Below are 11,356 nucleotides of genomic sequence, written 5' to 3'. Positions count from 1 at the left end.
ATTATTATTATTATTATTATTATTATTATTATTATGATTATTATTATTATTATTATTATTATTATTATTATTATTATTATTATTATTATTAGCTACATCCGTACGCTTCCCGAGTATTCGGTCATGATCCAGTGTGTATATGTGCTGATTTGCTTCGATAAAACAACAGTGAAGAGAGCGAACTTTAGACACCTCCTTGGAGGAGTACAGGGTGTTTCAGGGAAGATATTTTAAAGACCAGTGTGTACAAAACAGAAAACATATTTGGCGAGAACAAACTTGCTTCCTCTACGGACACAATATTCTGCAGAATTACTCCATATCCTGCTAGTTAACTAAATCTTACAAATTAACTTTTTAATTAAGCAGTTGTGTGGCTAGTCCCAATGGGGAGTTCGATGCCATATCAGTTTTTGAAACAAAGAAAAAAAGAAAAACTCATTTTCTAAAGCCCTGCAGTGCGAGTAATTTCTATGCTTTTTCCGCACGAAACCGAAACTGTGAGCAAGAGATGTGAAGGAACCTCGGTACAGAAGCGACCTCCAAGTGATGACGTCAGTAGTAACAACGGCGCTCAGTTAGTAAGCAGTATTGCGCCACGTCAGGTGTGCACAGCCTTTCTGAATTTTAACTCTATAGTGCGAACATCAACCAAACTGCTGGTCAACGCCTTATATCGGCGATAAGCGTCCAACACTGCTAGAGTTCGCGCACGCGCACGAAGAGATGGTTTTGTCATCTACGCTGTTCCTATCACAAGGACACACGCCCTGCCACAATATCTGTTTGCGGAAACCCGACGGGTAGTAAGGCATAAGCGCATGAATGAGATGTGACACTAAGACGTATTTTTTTTTTTATTTCTAATTACGCGGGCGAAGCAGAGTCAAGATAACAAAAAAATAAAAGAAAAGAAATACAGCAGCGCATGGAAAGTATTGGCCGGAATGCAAACCTGTTGATTTGAGCGAACCTCTGTGAGGTGGGAACACCATAAAAGAAACACAAAGCAAAGCACGTGTGCAATACTGCCCATTGTTTTTTTTTTTTTTTTTACGTACGTCCTCGTGATTGTGACAGCGTAGACAACGCTCTACATTCGTGCGCGTGCGCGAGCGCGAACTCTCTCCGTGTTGTACGCTTGTCGCCTTTATAACGCGCTGATCAGCAGTTTGGTCGACGCGCGCGCTATATTATTAAATATCAGGACGGCTGTACATTCTTTTGTCTTGCAACTTGGTGCGAGCCAAATGCCAGTCGCTGCCAGACGCATGCATGGCAATTTTTCTTAAAGGGGTCACGCCACGGTCATCCAATATATTAGTTTTTTAGTCTGGCAGATAATACTGGACCTTATTCTATTTCCGAAATTTGGGCGCCCTATATGTATTCCTTATTTCGAAATAAGTGGCTGAAAGTGACACCGCGAAGCTCCTCCCACCGACAACGGTCGTTATGTTGAAACGCTTGGTGACGTCACAGAGCGACGCCGGTCAAAGCATCGTCTGCTGCTGTGCCGGCGCCGATAAGCTGTCAATACACTGTACTGTGTTCGCGCTTTTTAACATGATGACTCCCGATATGTGTACTCAGCATGTTTCTGAAAACAGTTTTTGCCCAGGCACCCCTCTCCGATGCGACCGCCGCCATTGTACTGTCCCCACCGCTGTAAACCACACCGCCGCGCCTGTCGTGCCTTCCGCTCAAGTCCGCGCCAGCGATATATACGATAAGTACGCGCGACATAATTCAACAGGTCGAATACGAGAGCGCTTTGACTGTACTTACCCTTTTTCAGGTTGAACCTAATGCAGCCCGGCTTAACACAATTTCCTTTTCAGCTTAGCTGCTTTCTTTAGATTACAGAAAGCTGGTGCTAATAAACGAAAGAGAAAGTGAGACGTTTATTTTCATACACAAATTCTTTTTTCGGCTCACTTTGGCCAAAATCAATCACCGGATGCACTATCACAGAAGCACAAATAAACGCTGTGGAGCATCAAGCTCTTGTTGCGCATATGGTGAGCTGCAAATCAGGCAGGCCTAAAAGCGCGTGCGCAGTGTACAAATGAATGGACGAGCTACGTTGATTTGTTTGGTGCAATACTTGGATACCATAATAGGTCTGGCCGAGGTAGCACACACGTTCTTCTGGAAGTACAATGATGGGCGTACCTTTTAATGGTTGGCCTCAATGTATCGGGAATCAATGTATCAATGTATCGCATCGGGAAGCACTCCCTGACCGATAGTTTAAAACTCACAAAAGCCAGCCACAACCAGTGAGTGAGCTTGCAAGGCGAATGCTCGGCGAACTTTACACTCCTCGGCAGATAATAACGCTCCTTGATAAGTGAGTGCTTGAACATCTTTGTTCTGTGCTACGCACATTCGAACAAAAAAGATCCCCGCGTGCCTTTCTAGCTCTCGTTTTAATTTGCACGCAAGTGCGAATCTTCTACACCTGATGTACATATATGTCGTCCGATCGACTTGTAACGTAAACATGTCATTCGAAAAGAGCAATGTGTACAAAGAAAGAGCGGCTAGAAAATTCACCGAGTCTTTCACAAGAATGAGCTGCGATATTTTTTTTCTTGATCGGAACGGTAGTGTGCCCAAAACACAAATAGAAGTCCATTCGTTCGATATCGGCAAACCAGTGGACGCGGCATTACAGCATCGATATTTTCCTGAAGCCATTCGTGCCCAGTCATGCAGCACCACCAAAACGAGGAGTCCCAAATATCGCAACACAAGTTCCATACACGCTGTAAAGCACGTCGACGCTGTCATCACATTGAGGATTCCATCGATGGTCACCAAAGACGAATTCGGAAAGAGTCGGAACACGTTGACACAGAAAAGTTTTTGATGAACCATGTGCTGTTCAAAGTTCTCCTTTTGCTTCGAGGGGTCATGCTGGCATGAAGCAGGATCAGAACGAAGTCCATCGCTTTTGTCCTCTTACCACACTGTATTTGTGCTGACGGAGAATTCTGCATCCAAAACTATGACGACAGTGAAGAATCTGGTGAGAAGACTGCAGATTATGTTCCGCACATTAGAACCAGCTTGCCATTTGGAGGATTTCATTGTGAAATTCACTTTCCGTTACGTCCTGATTTACTACCCCATGAGCCGTGGGAGAACATTATGTCATAATAGCGAGGAGAGAACAGGCAAGAACAATGACGTCTCGCGCTTGCAGAATTTGTCCTCAAACCACGGTGACAAGATTGCACACGGCGGCCCATGATACATCTCGCAACTCTGAACAGCCAAGAACCGTGAAAACTGCGAATAACCACGTCATTCTCTGCACACCAGCAAGGCGAACATCACCGGGCCCTGGCGCATATAATCCGAAAGACAACTTTCACTTTGTTGCTCTGCACTGTTCAGAACCACGTGCTGTTGTCACTGCTGTGATTCTGTTGCTGTCCCGCTGCCGCACCGTTCGTGGCCATCTTAGGTGGAGCACCAGTCACAACAGTCTCTTGCTTGATCGTGGCGACACCAGACTTGTCTTTTTCAGGCGTCGCAGCATGCGTTTCATTCCCGTCGTCCTCTTCGTCCCCGCCCTCGGGTGCCTTGTAGAGGAGCCACGAGAGGAAGAAGAAGAGACACGAGAGGAACTTTACGGTGGCCAGGAGCGCGAGCAGGTTGCGCGCCATCTGGCCGTTCTCGTAGACGGCGCACGCGCCGGAGTCATCGCACGATCCGGGCCACAAGACGCAGCTCTGGTCGATCAAGTAGCCGAACATGATGGGCGCCGGTATGGTCCCTGCGCGGAATGGATGAACAAGTGCACATGAACGACGAGTAGAGACACTGCTTAGTAAAATAGTTCGAATTCTGGTGAAGCATTTATACAAAAATATTTGCCAGATGCATAAGAGCCGCGTGCTTTGGCATTACGTTCACTGCCTTAACTAGTGACTCAATTTTGACTGTTTTTTGGTTGGCTCTTGTAGTTTTCGGGGAGCCTCATTCGAGACGCGGAGTGTAGGTCACGAGCACGAATACGTTTACCTGGACGCTCAGACAACTGGAATAGAGAATATATAGAGTGGGTAAAAACAAAATCTCATAATACAGGCTGAAGCGTAGTTACGTCCTATCGAGCGGGCGAAATTCTTCGACCATGGCATGTGTACGAAATTTTTGAATTGATGCGATTAAAACTATTTGACATGTTCGCACAAACAATCGTCAGCTGCACCGAACCTGTAAAGCAGTGAGCATAAGTGATACAGGGCATTTTTTACAGTGGTTTAAGACCACAGCGGTTGGAACAATATATTTTACGAGAAGACGATGACACTGAGCCTATTATTTTCCTCAGATGCGGTCACGGTATTGTGATTTGGGCAATCGCACTGAATGGAAGTTCTGCCATTAACACAAAACATAAAACAGATGGGGCCAATTGACTGTGTAGTGAGGAGGTTGTACACTAGGCAGAGTTGGCAGGCCTGCACGTAGTCCCGTGTTGAAACTGCCATGCTCTGCTGCCAGCAACGTCTTGCAGTTTAGCCAAAGTACGTGGGGCATCCATTGACAGCTGACGTCGTGAACGTTTCGAGAACCTACTGCGATTGGCAAGAAAAACGATTGTGTGTACCTCCCGGGACACAACCTCGCATAGAATGTCGTAAAGCCCCAGGTGCCTCCACCCAAAGCGAGCCTGGCGCGGATAACCTTGAAACTTTCATTGACTGCTTGCATTGCAGCGAGGGTACGTAGAAGTGCGTGGTATCATAGCACAGAAATACCGTGATAGCATGTCGGCCTCGGAGTTTGGCGCCCTGCTCTCAGTTCAAGTGAAAAGTCAAATTCAGAAAGGCCGAGTAACCATTGTAAACCTCGTTGCTTGTAAACGAGAGTGGCGGTTTCAAGTCGTGGTCAAGCAGGCAACAGATAAGTTGTCGGTCAACAAATTGAACCGAGCGCCCTGCAAATTGAGCCGGAACTTTTCAGTAATGGCCCAATGTACCACCAAGGCCTTCTCACACGTTGCTTTGAAATCTTTGTCTAGGAACCTACTTGCACCTACTATTCGCCCTATATGCCACCTACTTGCATATTAAATCATTACGAACATATCACTCGCAGGGCTTTTATTGATGCGTCTGTACAGAAAAGCTCTCTACAGCAAAAGCTCGTTATTTCGAACTTCACAGATTTGGGAAAAAAGTTCGAATTATACGAAATTCAATTTATCGAGCGGGCACGAAGAAATCGATAAAAACCAGTAGCATTACGGTAAATTCGTTTGGCGAAAAATCGGGAAATGGTCACTTGATTTATAGACGAGAACAAGGTGACAATTACTATTTTTTCCTTTCCCATCAATTCCCATAGTTTGCAGGCAAACTATCGGGAGCGTCAAAGTAGGACTGCTCGAAAATGGTAAAGGCTCCCAAACATCCCTTGACGAGCTCACATTTTCGAAACTGTGGAAGTACCACCTGAATGGATAACACCTAGCACCGCGCCAATGATAATCTGAAACACCGCGCCACTTCGAACGGTTCGCTGGCTGACGCGCGAGCGGCCGATAGTTGCTGCCGCCACCGCGGGATGGCGCGAACGGCACGAAGCTCATAAAAGCGAAACCGAAACTAAATACGCGCGCGTCAGAGGTGTGGAGTCTACTCCGCAACGTGCACTTCCGGTTTGATGAGAGCTATATTTAAGATCTTCAATCGTACCTGGACGCGACCTAAGCGGCGCGACGCACGTAGCGCCCGTCCGACTCCATCGCCTTACATGGGTGTTGGCTGAAACTACGCATGTATATTGTGAGTAATAGATTCCCCGCACATTGTTATTTATGCATCGTGGGTAGAGCAAGGGAGTTGAGATAAAAATAAAATGGTCCAAGCGGACGAAATAATTTCGTCACCCGATGGTGGGAAGTAAAAATAAACGGCGTTTGCTTTTAGTTCCAAATCTCGGAGGTCACGCGGAACCGAGGGCAGACAGCCGCCGCCACGGCCACCAACCCTTCCCCTCCGGCGCCGACAGCCGCTGTGCCCGGCATGGAGCCGGTTTGACTTTACCCATTGTTCTGTGGTTTTACCACAGTATTACCTGGTTTTATCTTCTCTCCTCGTTTTGGTGGAGCGCAGTTTCGTAATTATGCCACCCTTACAGGGCATAGACTTGTATGGAGCTTGGCAAGACCAAATAGTGCAGTTGAAATTATCCTAAAATTCGAATGATGGAGGACTGAATGAACGAGCTTTCAGTGCGGATAGCCTAATATGGGTGCCGTTGCAACTGCGGCGCGCGCGAAGGACATCGAAGGTTTGGTGACACTCAGATGACCGCTGGAATTAGGACTTTATGATGGCAGCTTCCATAAGTGCGGCAACGTTTGATAAGTTCGAGATGAAGCGCTAGTAGAAGTTAGCTGTCTGAAGCTAAGACAACAGCTTCTTTTATGAGCTGAGACGTGCTAGAAGTGTTCATGAAGGCTTGGTAGTAGCACGGGGGGTAGCATGGTACAAGTGGCTTACTCGGGAGTTACCCATGCTACGATTATCCTCTGACACAACGCTCATGAAGCCTTCGGCCCCTTTTCGGCGTTGAACTGCGTTTTCCGTGGCTACTTGACGTGATATTTTTCAGGCAATGCAAATGGGCAATTTCCAGTGAATTTTAGTTTGACGACAAAGTAGGTTACGAAATTCTCGCGGTGCGCTTCCACCTGCCCCTCTATATAAGGGACAGGTGCTCGTCGAATTGCGCTTGAAGCGCTTGGTTGCACTAAGACCAGTGGCGGTCAGTGGTTGCCTTCCAGTCAGCGGCTTGGCCACGATGTCTTAAGATTTTGTATTAAGAACTGACGTTATCGAAACAGTTAATCTAAAAAAAAAAATCCATTGTGAAGGCAGCAAGGTTCGAGGCGGTGGCTTCTTTGTCAATTCATGAGCGACATGGCGAGGCAGCGGAGGCGAAGGTAGGCGGGCGTTGGCTGATTGGGCTACGAACAGGAAGGCTGCATCGAAGTTAGCGTTATTGACTGCGTCATATTTGAGCACAAACACATTGACATGGACACTCAAAAACTAATTAAATACATCGGATGGCTAAAAACAAAAGGCTCGTAAAATAGGCTGAAGCGGCGTTTGGCCGTGTCTTCGTAAACGGACGAAGCTCCCTGCGGCGTTGGCACTCCGTCGCTCTACCTCCGCGGTATCATATTTCGCATGCCCCAGCTGTGCATACAGGTTGCTCTAGCGTCAAAGGAAGACATCAAACAAGGCAGGGTTGCCTGACTGCTACTTTTGCCTGGTTATTGCTTGGGTGACTGTGGCGGCCGGTGGATAGTCACAAGTGAACACAGTTCGTTCAGCTTGGGCTGCGGCGAATGATACGGTACAGATTTCGAGTACACCGGATTGAAGAGTAAGGTAAGGTGGTGTACGAGCCATAAGGTTGCCTCAACTAAAGATACTTGCAGTACCCGGACATTTAAGAGGCAATCTTCACGATAGTGACTGGGAGCCCAATTCAACGCGCCCACAGTAAGCAAGCATTACCGACAATGGCTATATACCCCTCCACCAGCCCATCTTCTAAGCTGTCCATGCCACTGAACCATGTAACAAAGCCGGTCAAACAAAATGATCCCGATGTTTGCACATCAGTTAATTCCAGCACTTGTATCCTAAAATTAAGAGTATACACTGCCGCAAAGCTTTGCGACATGCTGATTTGTTTTTAATGCAATATGCTACCAGAATTACCAGAAAATTCGTAGCTTTCTGTGGGTGATTGCCTTGTCTTATCCAGGAAGTTTTTAGCTTTCAATTGTGTGTGGCTATCAATATTGTAGAGATATCTGATATCCTATCCCGTCAGAAAAAAAAAACAAAAAAAACATGATAAATCTGCATGCCAGCTGCTTTGAGTATGAATAGGTAAACATGGTAAAGCTTTGCGACAGTATACGAGATAATACATACCTAGTAGCCGCACAGCAATCCATTGTATGCCGAGACCAAACGACTTTTGGCTAGCTGCAACACATCTGCGCACAAAAAAGAGCAACAGATTTTGCATACTGGAAGCAAAATCAAAGCATGGTCTTAAATTGCCATCATCACTATCAGGCTGAGAAAACAAGAATATTTTTCACTGGACTGCTATAAATTATTTCGAATGACACCACTCTTAATATCTGCACTTCCTAAGACAGTTTGTCCCACGTAGTTAGTGTTCATCGGGTACGTCATCCATCATTGAACTCTGAGTAGTCTAGCCCTCCACCTTGTGGGCTTTTGCCATTTTTAGAAAAAGGTGCCGTTTCAAGGCGGTTAATTTTCGCCCATACTAAAATACAATATGACGCTTTATTTTTTCCATGCTCTTAAAGAATCAAACAAATATGTGGATAATAACAGATTGTCGCATAGATATAGATGCCAGTCACTCTCGTTAGGCTTGCCAATACAAATAGAGAGCGCTAAATATCCAGAAGCAATAGAAGGTCACGCAAGCTGTGCTGTATGCGTGATCATACAAATATTTCGTTGATTTGCGGCAGCCGTACTCCAAATTTGCGGTGCTACAAGTGACATATGTAATAATCATTCGTGGGGCCGGCAAACGCAGTGATTTCGAATCCAGCCTATATACTTGCCTGAGCGTGGCGGCCAGCGAAGGCATGCTGACCAGGAATGTGAAGACCATGCAGACGAACATGGCAATAAGAAAGAACACGAGGAAGTTGCATTCGCTGGGACATTTGTCTCGCTCCGCCTGGATAGTCACTTGTTTCCCGTCCAGGGTTATGTTTCTGCCCGGATGATCAATGCAGAGGCAGTCCTCGTAAACCTGCAGGCGATATGAAAATGAGATGCAAATATCACACAGCGGCCGGAATGGTAGGGCCCCACTGATCCAGCAGCACATATTACACGCAGGAGCAGCCTTGCGATGTGCGCTAAAGGTATTTGCAGGAAAATGCCTACCCATTACCATACCGCATGCAGTGCATTTTATTGTCAGCACAGATCTGCACATGTTCTTTCGTTTCCTTAAACTGAACATTTGCTGAAACTAGCAACAGACCACATGACAATGAAACAAGACACTAGTCACGAGCTTTCATGTAACTCGTGAAGCATGTCAACACGACAGCAATGATCTATCGCCCCATGCATATGCTACTTGAGAAGGATGCTCATCCTGCTGTATTCTCAGATTTCTATGTTATACTGCATTTTTACGGTACACCTAGCTTGGCAGAAGCTAATTTCAGCATGAGAAGCAAAATAATGTTTTCAATGACACGCTCGCACCGAACAAATGATGCGAGCTTCCATTTATTCTGCATCAATGAATGATTAGTGCCAGAAAAATGGCAAAAGTCGCCGATTATATGCAAGTTTATTTTGATTTACTAGTTAAGCAGTTTTGCTCAACACAATTTCTCGGCAACAACGCGTAATCCCTACGTAATCCCTACAACCTGCTGCAAACTGTCCTCCCGATTAGAAGCGCCAACGGGTCCACAATGTTAGGAAGTGAAGCACTGTAGATGAACTCACTTTTGTTGACCCGTAGTGGTGCACGTTTTGGCAACCTGCAAAGCATGCCGAATAATACATGACGTGGTCCGTCCCGCAAATGGGGTCGAAGTCTTCTATTTGGCAGTGACACTGGTTATTGCAGTTGGACAGGAAACGGTCCGTTCCAACAGTGACACTGAAAAAGAATAGTAAGTGCGTTCTGAAGTCTATATTTTTCGAATAGGTTTACATTTAGGCTTTCACTGCAGGATCAGGATCATCAGGATAAGCTCACCATAGGTCAGTGTTTCTCAAATAGGGATCCTCGAAACCCATGCCCACAATAAAAAAAACAAGGTCGCATGATAGCTCTGACCTGGCTAGACAGCTTTTCGGGGTTAAAGCACAGAGGTTAAAAGCTGACTTTAGTTTCTGAAAGCGAAAGAAACGAGAGAGGAGTGCGAAAACGGAGAGGGAGCGCACGAGAGAGAGAGAGAGAGAGAGAGAGAGAGAGAGAGAGAGAGAGAGAGAGAGAGAGAGAGAGAGAGAGGAAATGGAGAGAGAGACCGGCTAAGGACCGTTTCACATGTATGCGATTTTCGCCTGCTACACTGCGAATTCCGTCGGTATGCGACTGGGAAGCGCCGTCGGTCTGGCCGCAGATTGCTCGCGACAGGTTTCCAATCTGCTGGAATTCGATCGCAGCGTCACTGTGACCGCTTTGCGACTGACCAACAAGAAATACTCATGACATGACGTCACTTCAGCACTGGGCTCCCCGCCCGCACATCGGATGCCGAATTCAGGTGGTGGTTCGCTGCTTGTGATTCAGAAAGCACTGCGCGAAAATCGCACTGCGGCATCACCGACTCCACCAAACATTTTCGCTGCAGTCGCAGCATGTGAAACGGCGCTAAAGCGTTTGTTGATGCCAGAATCAATAAAACTCGACCTATGACTGCACCGTTGGACGGGGTTGCAATGTGAAGCGCCTCAGGTTCCCGACGATCTAGTGGCGCGGTGTCCGGAGGAATCGAATCCCTTTAGCGGCATGCACACCAGTGTCGCCTCTTCCCCACGCCCTCTGCAGGCGGTGACGCGATAGCTTATCACGTGCGCGTTTTTTAGAGGGCAGTTAAGCATTGACTCAATCGCAATTCCGCGACCTGCTCCTGAAACTACGGCAGCATTCCGCACGACGTAGTTTTTAAGTCGCGCTCCGAGCTGAGGTATTTAAGAACATTAATTGATACTACTGTTGCTCTGCAACTAACTGACGTCAAGAGCGAGCGCTATAGTATAGTTCGCGGCAGGAACTAGCTCCATAGCGGAGGCAAGGGCTGATCGTCTGCAACGGATCGCGGAGCGAAGGTCCGGCGTGGCGCAGACGACAATTAAGCTGCCGGAAATGGAGGGCGTTGCTGAACCAATACGTCATGCAAACTTCCGGTCGGATCCGCCGATTTTGGCAGATCCGACCGCGGATTCACTCCACGGAGCGGCCTTACCTCAGCGGTGGCTCCCTATTTGTGCTTGAAATACGCGAACCGTGTTCCGGATCAGCGCTTGGAATACAGTTGCTCCGAAAAGAGCAGAAAACATTGCTCTGGAAGTGCTCTAACTCTGCGATTGGAATCCACCATTATTATTCTAGTTATTTCCCTTTCCTGACCTGCGGTCACCACTTGTCATAAATAGCGCATTTCCTTACAATTTAGAATGTCCCGCTACCTACAGTAAACTGCTCTTCCGAGGCTCTTGAAAGTTATTTTTTTTTTCCACATTAATTTTTTAGACCAAGTGCCCTCCTTCTGCCTGCCAATGCCATT

The 11,356-nt window shown here is 46.7% G+C and overlaps 1 protein-coding gene across 1 annotated transcript in view; it reads right to left on the bottom strand.

Moving 5' to 3' along the window:
• Positions 1–1,895: 1,895 nt before the first annotated feature.
• LOC146190641 (solute carrier organic anion transporter family member 4A1-like) overlaps positions 1,896–11,356 on the bottom strand; it is an 87,318-nt gene continuing 77,857 nt past the window's right edge. The window contains exons 8-11 of the mRNA XM_084601012.1: positions 9,567–9,723; positions 8,657–8,850; positions 7,980–8,044; positions 1,896–3,787 (exon numbers count right to left, since the gene is read on the bottom strand). Of these exons, the coding sequence (XP_084457138.1) occupies positions 3,402–3,787; positions 7,980–8,044; positions 8,657–8,850; positions 9,567–9,723 (802 nt within the window). The 3' untranslated portion in view covers positions 1,896–3,401. The remainder of the gene's footprint in view (positions 3,788–7,979; positions 8,045–8,656; positions 8,851–9,566; positions 9,724–11,356) is intronic.

Source organism: Amblyomma maculatum, chromosome 4, assembly GCF_055883805.1.
Source record: "Amblyomma maculatum isolate TAMU_Amacu chromosome 4, ASM5588380v1, whole genome shotgun sequence".
Taxonomy (NCBI): Eukaryota; Metazoa; Arthropoda; class Arachnida; order Ixodida; family Ixodidae; genus Amblyomma; species Amblyomma maculatum.
Note: the sequence above shows the minus strand (reverse complement) of the source record. Positions and strands in the feature narration are given on the sequence as shown.